This window comes from Callorhinchus milii, unplaced genomic scaffold (assembly GCF_018977255.1).
Source record: "Callorhinchus milii isolate IMCB2004 unplaced genomic scaffold, IMCB_Cmil_1.0 Scaffold28, whole genome shotgun sequence".
NCBI lineage: Eukaryota > Metazoa > Chordata > Chondrichthyes > Chimaeriformes > Callorhinchidae > Callorhinchus > Callorhinchus milii.
The window spans coordinates 847,172-870,119 of record NW_024704769.1 but is presented as its reverse complement, the minus strand read 5'-3'; the positions used below and the strand labels follow the sequence as shown (position 1 = coordinate 870,119).

The following is a 22,948-nucleotide window of genomic DNA, read 5'->3' as shown; positions in this document are numbered from 1 at the left end:
AATCTCTCCCTCTCTCTCAGTCTCTCTGTGTGTGTCTCTCTCTCTCTCAGTCTCTCTCTCTCTCAGTCTCTCTCTATCTCTCTCAGTCTCTCTCTGTGTGTGTGTCTCTCAATCTCTCTCTCTGACTGTGTGTGTCTCTCTCTCTCAGTCTCTCTGTGTGTGTGTGTCTCTCTCTCTCTCTCAGTCTCTCTCTCTCTCAATCTCTGTGTGTGTGTCTCTCTCTCTCTCTCTCAGCGTCTCTCTCTCTGTCTCTCTGTGTATCTCTCTCTCAGTCTCTCTGTGTGTGTGTCTCTCTCTCAGTCTCTCTCTCTCTCAGTCTCTCTCTATCTCTCTCTCTCAGTCTCTCTCTGTGTGTGTCTCTCTCAGTCTCTCTCTCAGTCTCTCTGTGTGTGTCTCTCTCAATCTCTCTCTCTCTCTGTCTCTGTGTCTCTCTCTCAGTGTCTCTCTCTCTCAGTCTCTCTGTGTGTGTGTCTCTCTCTCAGTGTCTCTCAGTGTCTCTGTGCCTCTCTCTGTGCCGCCCCCTGGCGGTGCTCACCAGCCACCGCAGCTGCTGTGTGTAAGATGGCGGCGGCGCTCCCGCTCCGCTCCTCTCCTTCGCTCCCGGTGAGTCTCTGCCGCCCGCCCGTTCCCGGTGTCCGTCCCCGGGCTCCGGGGGTCCCTCCCCCCCTTTTACCCGGAGCAGCGAATGGGGGGGGGAGTGGGGGGAGCCTGAGGCCCCGGTGAGTGGCGGTGGGTAAGGCCCCCGCTCGAGGCCTCCAGCCCTCGCCCACACTCACAGCCCGGGCCTGGGGCCTAAGGCTGGGCGGGGGGGGGGCGGGGGGGCGCGAGAGACAACCGGAGCCGCCGGAGCCTGGGGCCTACCTGACCCCGGGCGGGTGGGGGGAGGGCCCGAAGCCGGGGCCTGGCGTTTCTCCTCACCCCGGGGGCAAGAGGGGAAGCGGGAGGGAGGGAGAGGTTCAATCGGTGCAGGGAGGAAGGCGCTAGGCCCGTAAGCCTCGGGCTCGAGTGGTGGTGTTGGGGGCGGGTGGAGAGGGGCCACACAAAGCAGAGGGATTAGCAGAGAGGGAGAGGGGGAGAGGGGCTGCAGCTGCGGCGGCGTTGGCTGCGGCCCCCGAACCCAACCCCAGAACAATGTGTTGCCCTGAACTGGGAACGGTGTGTGTGTGTGGGGGGGGGGGGGGGGTGTGGGGGCTATAATAACAATGTGTGTGTGTGGCTATGATAATAATAATAATAATAATAATGTGTGTGTATAATGATAATAATCCTCGCATCTGATGTCAGGCTCTCCCGGACGCTACCCCCCGCGTAAAGGGCGCTACAATAAATGCAAGTTGTTGTTGTTGTTGTCGTCGTTGACCGCGTCGTCGAGACGTCTCGAAGCACTTCGCGGATACGCTGCGAAGTGCGGGGACTGTTGGTTTTGTGGGTGAAAGTCCTCACGTTCAGCTAAATCCTCTCGCGCGGAGAGTTTTGTTGGTTGCTGACCCGCCATCAATCGTCTCATCTAAACCTTTTCTCTCTCTTTTTTTTCCCCCCACCACTCCTTTCCGCAGCGTCCCGGCAAGTGCTCGCCTTGGATTGTATCTGCAGCCGTCGTGGTCTGGACGATAGACGACAGTGCTTGAGAGTGTTTTTTTCCCAAATCGTTGGGATTTTGAAAGTTAACTCGTGGACGCTCGCTTCGTTATTTTGCATAAAAGAACATTTTAAAACCGGTCAAAATACCATCGTAGAGGTTTTGGGGGGGACTTCTCCAACCCCCACACCACCCCCCCCCCCCCACCCCCCACCCCTTACCCTTCTCGGGAGTGAGTTTGCTCGTGGTGAGAGACTGTGGGCGATTGGCTTTGATTTGGAGAACGCCTATGCTATGGTGAACTGTTTCTTGTCTCGGAGAAATCTATTTTTGTTATGTGTGGAACTGGTTCAACACAGAGATAAGGGGTAAAGCTCTCTGTGGTTATTGGGAATCATCAGTCATGGTGAAGCTTGCTAATCCGTTATACACGGAGTGGATCCTGGAGGCCATCCAGAAAGTTAAAAAGCAGAAACAGAGACCTTCTGAGGAAAGGATTTGCAATGCTGTCTCCTCGTCCCATGGATTAGACCGGAAAACGGTGCTGGAACAACTGGAACTGAGCGTGAAAGATGGGACGATCTTAAAAGTTGCAAATAAGGGACTTAATTCGTACAAGGACCCAGATAATCCAGGACGGATTGTGCTTCCAAAACCTCGGAATCCATCAAAGTCTGATGCTAAACACAATGTTGACTGGAATAAACTCCTCAAAAGGGCAATTGAGGGTTTATCAGAGGCCAATGGGTCATCATTGAAGAGTATTGAACGTTTTCTGAGGGGGCAGAAGGATGTGATCGCAGCGTTTGGAACCGGCACCGCTTCGTCCCTCCACCAGCAACTGAGGCTATCCCTCAAGCGGGCCGTGAGCCACAACAGGATCGTCAAGGATGGGCCTCTGTATCGGCTCTCGCGGGGCAAATCGAGTGGTGACGGCAAGCAGGGACACGAGTCCATCTCTTGCCTCCCGCCAGTCAACCTGCTGACCCACGAAAAGGACAAGGTAGGTTATACTTGGAATAGGTAGAGTGTAACTTTTGTATTAAGTTGGCTATCGCGGGTGGGAAGAAACAAGTTTGTGAATAGTAATAATGATAATCCTTGCATTTGATACAGCGCCTTATTACGTCTTCGAGGTCTCAAAGTGCTGCACAGAATATACTGTAAAGTGAATTGACTATATATTTGTGGGTGAAACGTGGAAGCCAATTACGCACAGCAGGGATTCAGTGGCTGAATTATTGTTATTTTCTTTGGAGGGATTATTACCCTTGGAAAGGGATCCGCCAATCGACTAACAACCGGGTTCCTACTTACTGCTGGTAAACAGAGGCGTGTTTGTGGAGTAAGGAAACTTGCCCAACGTTTCGCCCTGTCGGGAATCAAACCCAGGTCCTCTCGCTTGCGAGTGCTCTAACCACTGAGCTGCAGTACTTGTCGGGGCAGACTTCTCTCAGTAACCTTGGAACATGTGGCTGCGATGCTGCTCTCACATCCACTTAGTTCATGTCCTTGCTCTGCACAAATTGCAAAGGCTAAAGGCTACGTTTTCGGCCACTTCACGTATATTTTTGATGGGTATCAGGAACGCTCACTTCAGCTGAGAAAAATGCTTCAAATTGGATAAGAGTTATAGCAATCTAGTTTTGCCGCTCAAGTGTCCCTGTAGCTTTGTGGTTAGAGCACTCGCCTCGCATGCGAGAGAGCCTGGGTTTGATTCCAAGGCATGGCGAAAATTCGGCAAATTTCCTTACTCCACGTACGCGCTTCTGTTTACTGTAGGGTGGAACCATATGCAAATTTCCTTACTCCACATACACACCTCTGTTTACCTAGCAGTCAGTAGGAACCCAGTTACTAGATGATTGGCGCACCGCTTTAGGGGTCTTCATTTAAAAAANGTAATAATTTGTCACTCAATCCGCAACTGTTTGTGGAGATGCTGCTGTGCACAATTGTCTTTCACCCACAAAATACACAATCACTACACTTTACAGTATATTCTGTGAATCCCTTTGAGACATCTCGAAGACCTGATAAGACGCTATATCAAATGCAAGGATTATTATTATGCGTCACTTGCGCAGGACGTAAACCTTTTGGATATGTAATAAAGGGTATCCATGTCAACCCCTTCTCTACAAGACAGTTATCCTGTAGTTGTTAAAAGCTTACATTCACAATGTTTTTGTGGTTCTTAAGATAACTGTAATTTGCTAAGAAGGGCCAGCGGAGATTTCAAAAGGCCTGTCTGTCATCATGGTAGTATTTCTTTATTTGTAGAGATATTTTTACAGGATATCCCAAATTAAGCTTCAAAGCGTTTCCCAGTTGGTTCCTGCTGCAGGATGGCAAATAAGTACAGTGTAGCAGACAAAATAGACAACGGAACTATATACAGTTCCGCGGTTTACGATTCTTGTCATGCTTGAACTGTGTGAGAATTGGTGCTTCAAGTTCACTTATTCATCTGTCAGTTGCCGCAAACTCCCAAGTGCAGCAACCTCTCTTATGTTGCACACAACAATACCAGGCAAGCTTGGCAGTATAAATCCTGCTGAATTAAGCCCTCTGACTGATAACATCACCAGAATGCACCCTTTCAGGATTTGGTACTGTGCCAGGATGAGGTTCGGAGTATACATGCAACTACAATGGAGTTGTAATGTGGGAGAGTACAATTGTCTTCACTTTTCCCCAGAGTTTTACAATGACCAAGTTATTACGGAGTGTGAGAGTAGTTAGCGCAGGTGGTAAGTTAGTTAGTAAGTCACATAATAAGGACTGCCATAGTGTTGGAAGAGACTACATTTGTGATTTGACAGCTGGATCTGCTGTAAAATTGTGAACTAAGTGCAGTTTAATGCTACAGACTGACTGGTCTGTTCAGTAAAATGAGAAATCAGAACATTTCCTTTTGGTGATGTACAGTACATCCCAGACTGGTGGAGTCCTGTAACTTAGTGGTTTGAGCATTCGCCTTACAAGCGAGAGGTCCCAGATTGGATTCCCGGACAGGGCGAAACGTTAGGCAAGTTTCTTTACTCCATACGCCTCTGTTTACCCAGTAGTAAGTAGGAACTTGGTTGTTAGTCGATTGGCAGATCGCTTTTCCGGGGTTAATAATTCCTTCAAAAAAATCACTCAATCCATGACTGTTTGTGGGACACTACTGTGCGCAATTGCCTGTTCGATTTGTCCATGAAATACACTGTCACAACACTTTACAGTATATTCTGTGAAGTGCTTTGAGACGTCTCAAAGACGCGTTAAGGCGCTATACCAAATGCCAAGATTATTATTATTGTATTATTGTGCCATTGATAAAACGCCTTAATTTGCTGGTCGATGAGATTTTCAACACAAGGAGATATGGTGTGTGTACTTGCCCATCATATCACTTCGTAGCCGTACTGTATGCAGAGATAGTTACCTGTTGTTGTCGGACCCTGTCAGGATTTCTTCTGATATTTTATCATGCAAGATAAGTTGAGTTGTTCACAAAACCTCGGGTGGAGGCTGCTCAGAGAGTGGGTATAAGCAGTAACTTGCAGTGTTGTTAATCCTCGTTCTTGGGCTAGCAAGAAGGCTAGCAAAGGGGTAATAACTGAAGTATATGCATATTATTGTACATTGCTTTCTTTGCACATTAGCACTGCGGAGATTTTCAACAAGCAACAACAACTTGCATTTACCCAGCCCATCATGGGGCGGTAGTGTCCCGGAGCCCTTGACAGTGGCAGATTCTGACACCGAGCCACAGGGAGAGGGAAGCACGAACAAAAAGGAAGGTCTTTAGGCGGGATTTGAAAGTGGGGAGGGAGCGGGCAAGGCGGAGGATTGAGGGAGAGAGTTCCAGAGTTTCGGGGTGCAGTGGCTGACGCCACGGCCACTGTGGAGCGGGAGAGGATGTGGGACAAACAGGAGGCTTTGCCAGCCAAACGGAGATGGTAGATGATGGAGTGGGGGCTAAGCAGCTCGGAGAGGTAGGGAGGTGCGAGTACATGAAGGGATTTGAAAACAAGTGAGAGGATCTTGAAATTGTTCTGATTGATAATTGGGAGCTAGTGGAGCCTGGCGAGGACTGGTGTGATGGGGGTATTGAGCCCATAAATACTAAGCTAAGCCCAACACATTGAAAGTTTTTCCAATTAAAGGTGAGTTATCTATATATAAAAAAACAAGGTACTTGGATTGGAAATCTTCCTGACAGCAGGATTGAATATGTGTGATTTCTAGCGAGATTCCTTAATGTGGAAACCAATGGTTAACACACTCAGCACACCGGTTTGCTGGAACTCACTCTGAACATGGATTGTTTTGGAGTTCTCGAGAACTGGTGCGACTTAATAATCCACGCAATTGATATAGCGCCTCATCACATCTTCGAGAAGTGTCAAAGCGCTTCACTGAATATACTGTAAAGTGAATTGACTGTACATATATTGTGGCCGACTTGCTTCTGGTTCGTCCCCCTCCTTCCCCATCTTCAGGTCGCGCCTGAAGACCTTCCTCTTTGACCGTGCCTACGGTCACCTCCCCTCTCCTCCCGGCTCTGCGTCGTGCTACACCACTGTCAAGCGCTCCGGGACACTACACTATGTGAGGGCCGCAAGTAGTAGTTGTTGGTTTTCCGATGAAGGAATCTGCTTAGAAATTGTCGCATATTAGACCCCAGTATCTGCAAAGTTGATGTGTAACAAATGAGTTCACTAATTCAGCGGAGTAAGGTACTTCTTGTTATTTTATGTATTGGTTATTACGAGCAGTCAGTCTGTGAGAAGAGTTCCAGTTGTTTTGTTGGTCTTAGTTGGGTCGGTGTTGTTGTACTTTAATCATGATGAAAGTGAAATTGAAATGTTCTGAGGTTTATTGATGGCCCTTTGAACTTCAGTTTTGCTGGGCAAACAATGCATACTCCAAACAAGTATAAAAGCGATTGATTGCTCCTCATTTGGGTGAAGAAAGAGTTTAGAGAGGAATGGGCAGGATTGCTGACAGTTATGAAAGTTTAGCTTGAAGGGAGGTATGTGTGTGTGTCGCGCGGTTTTATTATTTCAGTGCCAGAATGCTGCTGCAAAGTTGTTCTAGACGTCCTGCACAGCAGTGAAGGCGTAGAAGTATGCCTTGTATGCTGTTATTAATATAATAATAATCCTTGCATTTGATATAGCGCCTTATCACTTCTTCGAGACGTCTCAAAGTGCTTCCCAGAATATAATGTGACGTGAATTGACTGTATATTTTGTGGGAGAAACGCAGCAGCCAATTGCACACAGCAGTTTCCTACAAACAGTCGTGGTTTGAAGTGCCCAATTTGTTATCTAATCAAGTTTTGATAACTTGTGGACAATGTGAAATAACCTGTGTTATAACACCCGGGTTGGATGGGTGGGCGTGGAATTGCCCTGTGACCTACCTATGGTAGAAAGACTTGAGTTCAGAATTTTAAAAGAACTTTCATCCATTTCTAGCCAAGATGTATGTGTCCTTTAAGCAATAGACCAGTGATAATGGGAGCACGGTTGGTGCAATGGACCAATGTTTACCAGCCAAGAACTGACACTTGGTCACTGAACTGTGCAGCCACGTTTGTTGTTGTTGTTGTTCCATCTTTCAAACTGCCTCCAGCAAGTGTGTGTTCAGCCATAATGAGTAGACTTTAATTGTTGGCAGACTGTGCGGGTTTACAGAATGGAGTTTTGACTTTTCTCAGCTACTAGTGTTACTCTGCTAGTGTTGCGCACGCAGTGATCTTGATCTCAGATATTTCTGGTATCAAAGGGGTCAGGCCATGACACAATTTACTCTCTGTCTGTCTGTAGCTGTTTGTAGTCATCTTATGATAACCCCTTCAAACAAATAACAACTAAATAAATAAAAACATTTGGTCACTCAATCCACAACCGTTTAGGACACTGCTGTGCGCAATCGGCTGCCACATTTCGCCCACAAAATATACAGTCAATTCACTTTACAGTTTATTCTGTGAAGCGCTTTGAGACATCTCGAAGATGTGATCAGGCACTATATCAAATGTAAGCATTAATATTATCTTCCAAGTTGTTTTTGTAGTCTGATAAGTTTTTTCTCTCTGAGGCTTGAAATAAGCTTATTTTGAGTCCCAAGTCCCACAATAGCCCCATTATTTCCCGGGCGTGAATTCCGTCTGGCTATGTTAGATCATTGCAGCTTTTAACTTGCCAGGACTCGGAGTAAGAGTATAGCAGTTTCCGCTTATCTGGGACCGGTTGAAAGTAAAATCCTTGACAGATGAGATCTTTTTTTCTATCCTCTGGCACAGATGACAGCTGGACAAAAGAATAGCTGTCAGCACATGCACAGAGTGGTATTCTCCTGCAAACCTCAAATAACATTGACACTGTAATAGATTGCTGACATTTCTGTTATCAATCTCAGAGGCCAGGGATTTTGACCACTTGAGTACTGGAGGTTAGATGCTCTTATTAACTGGGCACAAGGTTGCACTGCTGTTTCTATGATAGTAATCCAATACAGATTTAATCTCTTTCAGACAATACTTGAATTTCAAATCTTCACTGATGTTTATCTTGGAGAACTTTTTATGATTTTTAATGTTTTTAAAAGTTAAAAGCTGCAGTGAACTAACATAGCCAGACAGAATTCACACCAGGGCTATTTTGAGTGGACCTGACACAAAAATTCCTGGTTTTCTTGATGTCCTTGGGACCAAATAGTGTGCGATGCCCTAAACTTCCTCCTAAACCCATTTGCAAATTAAGTTAGAATGCAAAACAACTTGCCTGTGTCAAAATTAGCTTCAGGATATCAGCTGATATTTCCTTGTACGGCCTCGCTATAATTACTTTAACTAATTCACTCATTTGGTGCACAGGTTGCTTTCCGACGTGTGAGGTTGTCATTGCTGTTTCTGAGATGCAACGTGCAAGTCTGTCCTCTCTCAGCTCAGCGACTTTCACACGTACTTCTTGTGGTCTTGGCCTGCCTTGAGCAGCGATAGTTTTCTTTTGTGCTCAAAGTTGGATGGTCATATGGGGCTGCGTGGAAAAATTGGAACTATTGCTCAACGCATCAGGATGCGCACCATGCAGATCATGCATCCAATGTGTGTAGGTTCAACTGGGGCCAGGAAAGTCATGCTTTCTCTCTAGCTGGTTGCTGCAAATTGCAACGAATTTAGAAGTATCTGCTGTAACTATCAAATCTTCCTTGGAGCATATGCGAAGCCGCAGCTCATTTAGAGACTGATCAGCGGACGGGACCATCACACCTTTGTTAACTGGAGGCTTGCTGAACATTGAATGCACCCGCTTTCGAAATGGGCACACATTCAAATTTAGGTGGAATAAATCGAGTTATCTCTCCCTTCTCCCCTTGCCTTTGACTGGCTCCACTAGACTGATGTGAACACAGCACAAGAAGTGCTGTTTGATATTTCTCGTTATCATGTATGTAGTGGGTTTAGGAATAATAATCTGCATTTGATATAGCGCTTTTCACGTGTTCTAGACATCTCAAAGCGCTTCACAGAATATACTGTAAAGTGAATTGACTATATCTGGGGCAGAAACGCAGCAGCCAATTGCAACAGCAGTGTTCCACAAACAGTTGTGGATTGAGTGACCAAATTATTATTTTTTTTTCTTGAGGGATTATTATCCCCGGAAAGGCAATCCACCCGTCGACTAACAACCAGGTTCCTACCTACTGCTATGTAAACAGAGGCGAGTGGAGTAAGGAAACTTGCCCAACATTTTGCCCTGTCAGGAATAGCTCCCAGGGCTCTCGCTTGTGAGGCAAGTGCTCTAACCACTGATCTACAGGAATAAGGTTGGTTACGAGACTTATGAAGCGTGCAATGTATTTAAGACCAAAAATGATCAAAATGACAAATGGATGAACAGACTGTGGGCCCACCAGGTTAGGATGGACTAGACACTGGGGCATTTAGGGAAATGACTTGAAAGAACTGGTTGCTTTTAGATCTGGTATCCAGGTAATCACTGAGAACTGGAGAACAGGTTGCCTGTGTCAAAATTAGCTTCAGGATATCAGTTGATATTTCCTTGTATCGTCTCGCTATAATTATTTTAACCAATTCACTCATTTGATGCACAGGTTACTTTCCGACTTGTGAGGTTGTCATTGCTGTTTCTGAGCGAGGCAACGTGCAAGTCCGTCCTCTCTCAGCTCAGCGCCTATGGTGCCTTTCATACGCACTTCTTGCACTGGGTGTTATATCACAGGTTATTTTCTCTTCGACTGCTTATGGCCACCTCCCCCTCTCCCTGGCTCAGTGTCAGGTTCCGCCACTGTTAAGCGCTCTTGAGATGCTACCTTGCGTGGAGGGCGCTATATAAGACCTTGTTGTTGAGTAGTGTCTGAGGATTGAACAAAGAGAGAATGGATGCTAATTTATAAAATGGGGCAAACCAATAATCCTACGAACTACAGCCAAGTGAGGACAAGTATAGCAGGTAAAGCATTGGAGGACAGCCTGAAGGAGGGAATAATTATAAGCCTTGCATTTGATATAGCGCCTTATCACGTCTTTGAGACATCTCAAAGCACTTCACAGAATATACCGTAAAGTGAATTGACTGTTAATCAAACCCAGGCCTCTCGCTTGGGAGGTGAGTGCTCTATCCACTGAGCTACAGGGCTCCACTAAAATAAAATAATAAATTACCAAGAGCATTCAGCCCACAGGCCGATTTTATTCAATGCCCCCCCCCCCACACACACCCGCCCGCTTCCTTCATAATCTGTAAATGTTATGTTTCTGGAAGGGAAATAGAAAAATATTGCTTTGACAGCCTGTAGACGTTTCTCAAATAGGGCACCCAGGCCTTGGCAGCCAAAAGGTTGGATCTCCCTGACCTAGAGCAATATGGGGTAATAAGAGAGTCAGCATGGGTTTATGGGAGGGAGTACGTGCCTGATAAATCTATTAGACTTCAAAGAAACAACCCAACGGTAGACAAGTGGCATCTTCGCATATGAGATACATATTGAGAGTTTCGCCAAGTTTTTGACACAGTGCCACGCAGGAGATTGGCTCATAGGTCAGAAGACATGGAACATGGGTGCGAAAGGGAATGGATCGGAAATTTGTTGAATTGGAGGAAACTGGGCAGTTGTATGTGGAGCTGTGCCAGGAGGAGAGGAATTAATAAGTTGGTGCCTCAAGGATCTGTTACTGTAAAATCCCTTCATACCCTGGAACCTCCTACTTCTCCAACCTCCTCACTCCCCAGTCCACTACCCAGTGCCTCTGCTCGACTGGCTTGTCCCTCGCGCCCTTCGCTCCACCATTGGCGGTCACGCATTCAGCCATTATGCCCCAAAACTCTGGAACACTTTCCCTCGATTCCTCCGCCTCTGCCCCCTCTCTCCTGAGCAACTGTTAAGTGCTCTGAGACGCGAAAGTGCAAGTTGTTGTTGTTGATACTCGTTCTTCCGGTGGCCGCACAATTCTTTAACAACAATAGCAAATTGCGGAAGTGCAAGTCGTATAGCGCCCTTCACGTCGGAAAGACGTGAAGATGTCTTGTTGGTGACCTTGCAGCAGTCATGCCTTCTTTTCCAGTTGTTGGAGGTAAAAGAGAGTGGCTCAGGTAACTTAGCAAAGATTCTAACATTGTCCTGCCCTCCAGGACTGGGCACACTCAAGTCAGCTGCATGCCTCCAGGTGCGTGGAGCAGACGAGGCTGCTTTTAAAACAAGCTTTTGATCTAAGTTTTCCACAGTATCAATTTTCTAGTGTTTTAACAGTCTCTGTGGCTGAAGAAGGGACCAGTGCTTATTGCTCTTAATAATTATAATCCTTGTGTTTGATACAGCGCCTTATCATGTCTTCAAGATGCCTCAAAGCGCTTCACAGAATATGCTGTAAAGTGAATTTGGGGGCGAAACATGGCAGCCAATTGCACACAGCAGCAACTCACAAACAGTCGTTGAGTGGGTGACCAAATTTTGTTTTGAAGGGATTATTACCCCTGGAAAAGCGATCTGTCAATCTACTAACAGGGAGTTCCTACTACTGCTAGGAGGAAACAGGGCATGTGGAGTAAGGAAACTTGCCTAAAGTTTGCAAGGCGAGTGCTCGAACCACTGAGCTGCAGGACTCTTACTTATTATCCGACATTTTCTGAGCATACTGCATGCTCCCTTCCCTTTTGTGGCAGTTGCTGGCTGTAGAACAACTCTCCTGGGTGGGGTATCATTTGCTTGCTTTGATTCCTTGATACAGATGTCTCTGGGAAGATCACAGGAAATGGTGGGATCAAACTGAGTGTTGTGCTTCATTTGAACTTCTGCTCTTTTCCAGCACATTGAATGATGTATTTAATGCTATCATTATATTCCTCTGTTCTATGTGGGATACACAAATGCTTCACATCAGACTGAAAACAATTATTATTTTAAATACTTCAGTCAAAAACTGTTAAGACCTGGTATATGGATGCATTTGCCTCGGGGGTGGTGGGGGGTTGGTAAGGATTAATATAGATAACTAACTGATGTACCTCAGATGTTTGAACCTTTTGTAGATAGAGATATTTTCAACACTGTTGCCCTAAACACAACAAAATCAAACTGTGTATCTTGTACATTAATAGACGCATTCATGAGCCCTGAAGGTGATCTGTAAAACCCAAGGATCCATCGAGAGCAAGGTGCAACAATGTGCAAAATGAATCCATGTAACAAAAATAATAACCCTTGCACTTGATATAGCACCTTATACACCCTGTTAAGACGTCTCAAGTCTCAAAGCGATTCACAGAATATATTGTAAGCTGAATCGAATGTGTATTTTGTGGGCGAAATCTGGCAGCCAACTGCACACAGCAGTGTCCCACAAACAGTCGTGGATTGGGGGATTATTACCCCTGGAAAACGATCCGCCAATCGACTAACAACTGGATTCCTAATTACTGATGGGTAAACAGCGATTGTGGGGTAAGGAAACTCGTCCAACCTTTCACCCTGCCCGGGAATCGAACCCAGGTCCTCTTGCTAGCGTGTGCTGCTGTTTTAGATAAAAGGAAAAACGCGAATGCTGGAAATCTGAAATGAAACTAGAACATGCTGTGAATTTTATCAGAATCTGAGAAACAGAGAGAGAGAGACCTTTCATTGCTGCAGGCCTTTTGTGGGAAGTTTTAGAGTTTTGGCAGATGGATTTTTATATGAAAAAATTCTTAGTTGAAGTCTTTAGTTGTTGCGATGTTAGTACTAAAGTCTTGCCGGGCTGCCTAAGTGGTGAGCCGCTAGCTGTGCCTTGAAGCCTTGATCAGGCTTTGGTTTGGCCAGAGGCAAAGGTGACATTCATAGCCGACAGTTAACAACAACAACAAAATTACATTTATATTTGTTAACCCTGTGGATCAGCGGTCAGGCCTTCAGCCTCTCTGCCCCCACCCTTTGGAACTCCATGTTACAGTCCCTTCGCCTCGCTCCCTCCCTCGCCCTCTTCAAGACCCTTCTCAAGAACCCCCTTTTCAACTGCGCCTTCGGTCACCGTCCTACCCTCACCTTCCCTGTCCTCAGCCCCCTGATCCCGACCCCCAGCTCGAGTCCAGATGTCTGACTGTCCAGAGCCTTGGGACGTCCTTTGAAGTGAAAGGCGCTGTGTAAATGTAATTTGTTGTTGTTGGATTGTTGCATTTCAATGTGTGAAATGCAGGAGATCTCAGTGTGTGTAAATTGCTGATTGCATATACTTCAGTGGAATGCTCGTCTGGGCGACTGTGCTTATACCATGAGCCCCTTGTTAGAAAGACCCAGATTTAATGTGCCCTTCCAGTGTTTAACCTATCCTGTGCCCTTCTCCCTGCTGCAGGTTCTCGGTGGACATGTTCCTAATGCATTACAGTGAGAAAAAATGCCGCTGATCTTTTTGGTGTGATATTTTTGTTCAAAGACTGGTTGTGGATGCTGTTATTGGCTCTAAACGTTCTAGAGTTGGATAGACAGCATGAGGAACTGTAATATATTCACAGTTTGAATTATAAGGCCACTGCATGTGGAGTTTATAGAGTATTGGTTAGACTGCTCGCCTCGCAAGCGAGAGGACCTGGGTTCGATTTCTGGCCTATGTTTACCTAGCCGTATGTAGATACCTGGTTGTTGATTCCCGGATTGTTTAGTGGATCAGTTTTCCGGGATACCTTAAAAATATATAACTAAAATAAAAATAATAATAATATGGTCACTCATTCCATGACTGTTTGTGGGACACTGTGTGCGCAATTGAATGCTGTGTTTCGCCAACAAAATACACAGTCAATTCACTTTACAATATATTCTGTGAAGTGCTTTGAGACGTCTCGAAGACGAGATAAGGCGCTGTATCAAATGCGAGGATTATTATTATTAACTCAAGTCATTGGTTAAGTGCATCTCCACTGATCCTCTCTTTTCCAGACTTGTTCCCACTGCCCAGCTCAGTAACACCTTCAAAGCAGTTCCCCAGAGGTTTAATTAACCTCTTGCCTTCCAAGCAATCATATGGAATTTTTCTTTCCAATTTATGGGCCCATTCTAGTCACACCACAAAAACTCACTAACTCACAACAGCAAATTACTTTTGTGTAACGCCTTTCACGTCGTGAGGATGTCCCAAAGCGCTGCACAATCAATAATTTGAACCCGAGCAGGAGGTTGGAATCAGGATGGGTGGAGGGCAGGGAGGGTAAGGGGTAAGAGAGTGACTGAAGGCACAGTTGAAAAGGAGGGTCTTGGAGGAGGTGAGGGAGTGAGGCAAAGGGACTGTGGGATGGCTTTCCAAAGAGTGCGGATAGACAGCATGAGGCAGAGAGGCTGAAGGCCCGACCACCTATGGTGGGTTGGGCGGGAGACATGGAGCGGGCTGCTGAGCGGAGGGAGTGGACAGGTCTCTATGAAGGGTCTATAACCCAGGCAGTGTCAAGCCTTTTCAACCTCGCGTGTTATTTCATCTCACATGAATTGCCATGCAAACAATCTCCCAGATGGTGCCCTTTATTGTGCCAGCACATGATGCCTGAAATAATAAAATATATTTAAAATAATCAGGATATTAAAGTTCTTGTTTACTCTGTAGAGAGAGCGAGAGAATCCCAAATCTTCACGCCAGCTATGCCTTCCCCTTGGTTCTGATGCCGATTAGCTGAGTTTATAGTAGTTTGCAGCCTTTTAGCCACTTCTCTAACAGAGCTGTCGTTGTTCTGGGTTGTGTTTCGTTTTCGAGTACAATGTAGTGCGTGTTGGTAATTGAATACCCCGGAGCCCAGTTATTGTCCCTGACTTGGCCTGTGGGGAATGTTGGTTATTGGTTGAGCAGCCGAGGCATAAACTCTACTGAAGGATTCTAACTTGCCCTGAGCGGGGTGTGGGGTTGAATTGTGCCTGGAGGCTCCAGGATGTTGTTTACATGCTAATGAAGCGCTTGGTGGTTGGAGATCAAGGACTCAGGACTGTGGAGCATGATACTATTCGTGCTTTCACTCGCTGTGAATTGGAGGATTTGAAAGCTTACTTAATGATTTTAAATGAGAAGATGGGGGGGGGGGGGAGAGAGAGAGAGAGCGCGCGGCACATTAGGTGACTGAGTTTCAGGCCTCTGCCAAGGCCTCTTTGTATAACCAGCTGCCAGGTGGTGCACAAGAGCCAACTGGGTGACACGGCCACCCTTTACAAATGTTTAAAATGCATCATTTGTATTCCCAGAGCTGAAGCGCATGGTCCTGGCTCTGCCAGATGGGGTCCTGAGAATGACAACTCGCTGCGTGTGAAACTCTAGGCAAACCTTTATTGTGTGGCTCTGCTGGCTGCCGCAGTCGGCTTGGGTGTGAAATTTAAAGTCTTGATATGGGACAAAGCTGGAGCAGCTTGTTAAGTTGACAGAACAGCTGGTTAGCTGGCTGTTGATTGTATCACTTCATAGGATAAATGCAGGTAGTATTTATTTTTTGTTGTATTAAAGTAAATCAGTACAACGTGTCCTGCAATCTCCCGCAATTTTATGTTCTCTCTAAAAAAAAATATGCTGTGGAGTACAGATATTATCCTTTTTAAAAAAAAATTAAATTATCAACAACAGCAGCTTGCACTTACACAGCGACCCTCATGAAGAGTAGTGTCCCCAGAGTGCTTTACAGTGGCAGAGCAGTCTGCCAAGGAGGGGGAAGGTGACCATAGGCACGGTGGAATAGGAAGGTTTTCAGGCGCGACCTAAAGATGGGGAAAGGTGGAGGGATAGAGGAAGATTGTTTCAGAGTTTCAAGGCACATGGCTGAAAGCGTAGCCTCCAATGGAGGGCACGAGGGACAAGCAGGAGGCCGGAGCCAGTCGGGCGAAGGCAGCAGGTAGTGGGTTGGGGGAAAGCAGGTCGGAGACATTGCTTGTATTCTTTTAATAGCTGCCAATCAGCAAAATGTAGCATTTTAATTTCAGAGTATTTGCTGCATGTGAGATAGTGTGGGAGCTTTTATAAAGTGCGATATTTACTCTGGGTAGACTCGAGGATTCTCAAGGGTAGCTCGGTTTACATGTGAGCTGGTGAGTGGAGGAAGTGGCTGTAGGAATTGAGTGATCAGGTGGTCACTGGACAGTTGCCATTCCATTTTAAAACTACAGGAAGAATGCAAATTGGACAGCCGAGCGTCAGTGCACTAAAAAATCAATGGCAGGGCAACATTGATCTATCTCTGGGTCTGTGACGTCAGGAGCACATTGATTTAATCCTGTATTACATTGTATTGGCAAGCTTATAGGGGTGGATTGCTGAATCTTGTAATTACACCAACCTTTTCTGTATTTTGACATTGTGGAGTCCTGTAGCTCAGCGGTTTGAGCGCTTGCCTTGCAAGCGAGAGACCTGGGTTCAGTTCCCGGAAGGACGAATTGTTGGGCAAGTTTCCTTACTCCACACGCCTCTGTTTATCTCACAGTAAGTAGGAACTCGGTTGTTAGTCGATTGACTGCTCACTTTTCCGGGAGTAATAATTCCTTCAAAAAAAAATTGGTCACTAAATCCACGACTGTTTGTGGGATACTGCTATGCACAATTGGCTGCCGCATTTTCGCGCGCAAAATATACAGTCAGTGGTTAGAGCATTCGCCTCGCAAGCGAGACACCTGGGTCCGATTCCCAGGCAGGGCGAAACCTTGGGTAAGTTTCCTTGCTCCACATGCCTAATAATAATCCCTCAAGAAAAAAAACACAATAATAAAATTGTGGTCACTTCAACCCAGGACTGTTTGTGGGACACTGCAGTCACCCGATGCGCAATAGCTGCTGCATTTTGCCCACACATATACAGTCAATTCACTTTACAGTATATTCTGTGAAGCGCTTTGAGACGTCTTGAAGATGTGATAAGGCACTGTATTAAATGCAAGGATTATTATTGTTATGGGTTCAATTTCAGGCTCAATTAGATGGCTCTAATTGTTAAACCTGGCAATGGGATAGAAGAGTGATTTCTGGTTTCAGGACCGTGCTTACAATCTTAATCCTTACACCTGATACAGTACCTTATCACGACCCCGAAGACGTCTCAAAGCGCCTCACAGGAAGTGAATTGACTTTGTATTATTTGGGCAAAACACAACAGCCAATTGAGCACAGCATTGTCCCACAAACAGTCGTGGATTTAGTGAGTGACTAAATTATTATTATTTTTTTGAAGGGCTTATTACCCCCAGAAAAGCAATCCGCTACTCGACTAACAACCAGGTTGCTTCTAATAGTGTGTGGAAGAAAATCTATAGCAGTCTAGAACTAGCATTTGAAAGCTAAACTAAGCTTTCTGCTTTAAAGTCGCACACCACTTTATAATTTTTGCTGCAGTTTTCCTTGTCAGGTGTGGCGGAGGTTTGTTTTGCTGGTGGGCTGCTATCCTGGCAGGTGTTGACGTAACTGAAAGTGTGATGATTTTTACGCTTCAAAGCTAATGATTGTGGTCCAATTAATGGTCATTTATTGGGACTTATTCACTATTAAATTACAAGGAAATAGCACCATTGCTGTGTGTTTTATTATCCAAACACTGGAGTGTGGCACAAAGCAGTCACCTATAGAGATTTTAGAAAGGCACAGTAAACCACAAAGCTGGCATCCACTCCGCCTCATGTCTGTAGCACGAACAAATGAGGTTTGTGGGAGCCATGTATTCTATTTAGGTTTTTTCTCCTCACAGTTAACAGTGTATGTCGTGCTGACTAGTGATCATATTGAATTAAAGTCCTCTTGTATGACATGATTCAAACTGAAATTCCTTCATTGCTTTTACAGAAAATTACCTCTCCTCTTAATGTTTCAAGAGGAGAGGTGTTTCTCTGGAACTCTCTCTTTCAATCCCTCCCCCTTTCACTCCTCACTTTCAAATACCTCCTAAAGACCTTCCTTTTTGAGAGTGCTTACGGTCACCTCCCACCTTTCCCTACCCTGGCCCAGAGTCAGACTCCGCCACCGACAAGCACAAGGATGCTACACCACGTGATGGGCGCTATACAAATGCAAGGTTGTTTGAATTATTTCATAGCACAGCACTATCCCACAAACAGTCGTGGATTGAGTGACCATATTATTATTTTTAATTAATGTACAGTCTACACTTTACAGTATATTCTATGAAGCGCTTTGAGACGTCTTGAAGATGTGGTAAGGCGCGATATCAATAATTATTATTGTTATAATCATTTCTGAAGCACTTTACGCTGATCTCATTCCTCGCCTCTGGACTTATTGTGTCAGGGCTGGTGTGGCAGCTCAAATCCCTTTGATCTGGCAACTCATCTCGTCTAAGTCTCAACTCGCTGCACGCAGTGATTTGACACACTGAAGTGCAGTGACAATAATAATAATCCTTGCATTTGATACAGCACCTTATCACATCATTGTGATGTCTCACAGAGCTTCACAGAATATACTGTAAAGTGAATTGACTATATTTTGTGGGCGAAATGCGACAGCCAATTGCACACAGCAGTGTCCCACAAAGAGTGGATTGAGTTACTAAATTTTTTTTAATGGATTATTACCCCCGGAAAAGTGATCTGCCAATCGACTAACAAGCGGTTCCAACTTACTGTTAGGTAAACAGTAACATGTGGACTACATTAAACTTGCCTAAGGTTTCGCCCTGCCTGGGAATCGAGCCCAGGTCCTCTCACTTGCGAGACGAGCGCTCTTAACCATTGAGCTACAGGATGTAATGTGTGGTGTAGAAATAAAAGAAACGTTGTCACTGCAAAACAAGTCCATTTATTTGCTTTCATAAAAATCGATGTAATGTATGAGGAATTTCAGCAGCAAAGTAGTTACAGGATCCTGAGTGACCTGCATAAAATAGGATTTGTACATCCACAAACAACAACTTGCATTTATATAGCATCCTTCACGCGGGATAGTGCCCCGGAGAGTCCAAACCTTATGCACAAGCTTTTTACTGGATCTGTTTACTCTGGTGAGGCCCAATTCCACGTGGAGGTGTTACCTGGGTGTGATAGATAGATTTTCTGTATGTTGGACTTAAGGTTTGAACACTAGTTACTAATATAATAATAATCCTTGCATTTGATACAGCGCCTTATCAAGTCTTAGAGATATCTCAAGCGCTTCACAAGATACAACAACAACAACAAGATTCCATTTATAGAGCGCCTTTCACGTCGGGAGGACGTCCCAAGGCGCTGGACAGTTGGGTCAGGACCTGAGCAGGGGGGAAATGGTCAGGGTGAGGGGAGGGAAGGGAGGGAGCGAGGAGGGAGAAGAGAGGCGAGAGGGGAGCTGAAGGTACGGTCAAAGACAAAGGTCTTGAGACCGGCCTTGAAGGAGGAAAGGGAGGAAGCGGCGAAGGCACTGGGGATGGAGTTCCTGAGCCTCGGGGCTGAGAGGCTGAAGGCCACCGATGGTAGGGCGGTTGGGGCGGGGGATGTGGAGCTGACCGGAGCCAGAGGAACGGAGGGTACGGGCAGGTAAGTAGTAGGATAGTAGGTCGGAGAGAGCGAGGCCGTGAATGGCCTTGTAGGTGAGGATGAGGATATACTGAGAATGAGGATATGAAGATATACTGTAAAGTGGGATTGTCTGTATATTTTTGTAGGCGAAACTTGGCAGCCAATTATGCACTGCAGTGTCCCACAAACAGCCATGGATTTAGTGACCAAATTATTATTTTTATTTTTTTGAAAGGATTATTACCAATTTGACGACTTGCAGATACACTAAACGTCTTCTAGTTTTAAAACAAATTCCTGATTATGCCACAAGGTCAGCTTCGCTAAAGGAAATCCCTGGTTGTGTGCTCCAGTGTTTATTTGACCTGAAATAACTCACCAGCTATCCTCTCTGGAACATTAGTAGTCAATGCTATGATTGTGTAACATCACAGAACAGGTGGTTTAATTTGCTCACTTTCCTTATATAACCCTTCGATTAACTCAGGGTTTAATGACCGACAGGGACTGTTCATATACTGTTCAGAGTTGGTCTGTCAACATTAACTGTAAGCCGAAAGATAATGCAACTCACCATGTACCACTTGTCTCCATAAAAGCAGATTTATTAAAGAGGACGGCAGCGAACCAAGTGCAGTTTGTTAACCCAGTACAAAGATCAATGAGAACATTTGTTTTTGTGGGTGGGGTGGTGGGGGGGTGAGGGGTCAGCTGGGTATCTTTGACACATGCCGAAACCTGTCACGATCGCTTAAGAATCTCCAAATTAAACTGAGAATTCCTTGCACCCACCTACACAGGGAAATCTCAGAGATAGATTGTTGGAATGGAATGCGCACTTTCTCTCGCCCGGAAAGGACGCATCCCGTTTACCTCATTCCGGAAAGTATTAAGCGCAGGTTGGCAAGAGACAAGGCTTGGGTTATCCCAGAGCGTGTGTTGGGGTAACTGCTAAAGTGTAATTAGCTAAAACCCCGCAGCTAGCCAATGATCTCGATGTCTGGCAAGCTTGTCCAGCTAGGACCACCCTACCCATTATGATTGATTTCCTGTCCCCAGTAACTTGTTTACTCTTCCAAGTCATGCCAATAAGTGAGGCTGCGCTGTGCTGTCACGAGCAGAACCCTGAAGTATTGTGGACTTACCTGGCTTAGGACCGGATTTCTGAGATCCCCCCAGAGGGCTGGCTCAATTCTGACATTCAACAACAACAACAAAATTATATTTATAGAGTGCCTTTCACGTCAGGAGGACATCCCAAAGCGCTGAACAGTCAGTTGTCAGGGCCTGAGCATGGGGGAGGGGTGGTGTAGAGGTATGGGAAGGCAGAGGGGTGGGAGGGCGACCAAAGGCACGGTCGAAGAGAAGGGTCTTGAGACCGGCCTTGAAGGAGGCGAGGGAGGAAGCGAGGCAAAGGGAACGTGGGATGGAGTTCCAGAGTGTGGGGACAGAGAGGCTGAAAGCCCGGCCACCGATGGTAGGGCGGGTCGGGCGGGAGACATGGAGCAGACCAGAGGCACTGAACGGAGGGAGCGGGCAGGTTGGTAGGGAGTCAGCAGGTCAGAAAGGTAGGAGGGGGCGAGGCCATGGATGGCCTTGAAAGTGAGGACGAGGATTTTGAACTCGATCATCTGGGGGATGGGGAGCCAATGGAGTTGGGCGAGGGTGGGAGTGATGGGGTCGCGGAGCCTGGTGCACAAGAGTACACGAGCTGCAGAGTTTTGGATGATCTGCAGCTTGTGAAGGGAAGAGCATTTCATCTTGGTGCCTGTTCAGTCTGAGAAGACCCCACTTACCTCACCCTCCAAGGAGAGAAGACTTGCTTGTCGTGGACCTGCTCTAGACTCAGTATCACATGCAGGACTGTTGCCACTGTTGTGACACAGGCTATTGATGGTCCAGATGATTATTCAGGCTTGTTAACTTGGGAAGAGGAGTCTGAGAGCTGAGTAAAGTGTAAGGGGCAGGTTATTCTAGCATGAAGAATGCTCGTCATTGGCAGATTGGATTGCATCCAGTTCTGCTGCAGCCTTCAAGCCCTGCCAGTTGACCTTGTTCTTTGAATGTGAGCAGTTAGCATACTTTAACAGCCTCACGCTTGCCTCAGTGCATTTGCTCTTGTGAATACAAGAGGATACGAGATGCTGAAATGGGGGACAGTGTTTGATCTGACTAATAAGGTTTCATATTTGTCATGTAGTGTGTGGAATACTGATAGTGATATGACTGTTAAACTATGGCATTTGATCCTGTTCTTGTCATCGAGGTGTTTTACCATGCCCCCCTCGCTTTGCCAATTGCATCAAAGGGCTGTGTGATTGTTCTCACTTCTGTCGATTGCCCTCGTAAGGAAGCTAACACCAGTACAGACACAGTGAGCAAAGAGGAGTCCTGTAGCTCAGTGGTTAGAGCATTCTCCTCGCAAGCGAGAGGAGCTGAGTTTGATTCCCGGACAGGGCGAAACATTGGGCACGTTTCCTTACACACCTCTGTTTACCTTTCACATCAGGAGGATATTCCAAGATGCTAGTGGCGGAGTCTGACACTGAGCCGGGTGTGGTGGGGGGCAGGTGACCGTAACTTCGGTCGAAGAAGGTTCTTCAGGCATGAACTGAAAATGGAGAAGAAGGGGCAAGGTGGAGGGATTGAGAGAGAGTTCTAAAGTTTTGGGGCGCAGTGGCTGAAACCACGGATGCCAATGGTGGAGCAAAGTAACTGAGTTGGTGGTAATTCATCTTATTTTGAGCAGTCCATTCACCAGCATCGGCACATATAGATCAACCACTTTTCACCGGTACTTCGAGTCTGAGAATCCTCTCAGAGCAGCATTGAGTTGTGGTTGAAGAGGCGGATATGTGAAGGCTGCATTTGTCTGTTAATTATTGAGTGTTGCTTTTCGGTCTTCAATATTGTTGATTTGCACAGTGTTTAATCACACAGTATTCAATATATAAACATGTTTGTGAAGATGGTGGTGAGAACACATTTCTCACTCCCTAACATCTGGGTTTGTATGTGGTATAAAACAAAACCAAAGGCTTTGCTGTGTTTGCTGTAACATCTTTAAGTGAAATAATAATCCTTGCATTTGATATAACCGCTTATCACGTCTTCAAGACATCTCAAAGCGCTTCACAGAATATACTGTAAAGTCGATTGCTTGTGTATTTTGTGGGCGAAACGCGGCAGCCAATTGCACACAACCAGTGTCCCACAACCAGTCGAGGATTTAAATTTACTATATAAATGTTAAATGCTAGGTAAACAGGCATTTGGAGTAATGAAACTTGCCTCAGGTTTCGCCTTGAGCAGGAATCGAACCTGGGTCCTTTCGCTTACGAGTCAAGTGCTCTAACTGCTACGGGCCTCCACGATTTATAACACATTGTTGTGCAGGACAAGTGAGTACATGTT

At 45.8% G+C, this 22,948-nt stretch overlaps 1 protein-coding gene across 1 annotated transcript in view; it reads left to right on the top strand.

The window, feature by feature from the left end:
• The first annotated feature begins 1,812 nt into the window (after positions 1-1,812).
• The window catches only part of kat6a (K(lysine) acetyltransferase 6A), a 112,056-nt gene continuing 90,920 nt past the window's right edge, over positions 1,813-22,948 (top strand). The window contains exon 1 of the mRNA XM_042344563.1: positions 1,813-2,582. Coding sequence (XP_042200497.1) covers positions 1,983-2,582 — 600 coding nt within the window. The 5' untranslated portion in view covers positions 1,813-1,982. The remainder of the gene's footprint in view (positions 2,583-22,948) is intronic.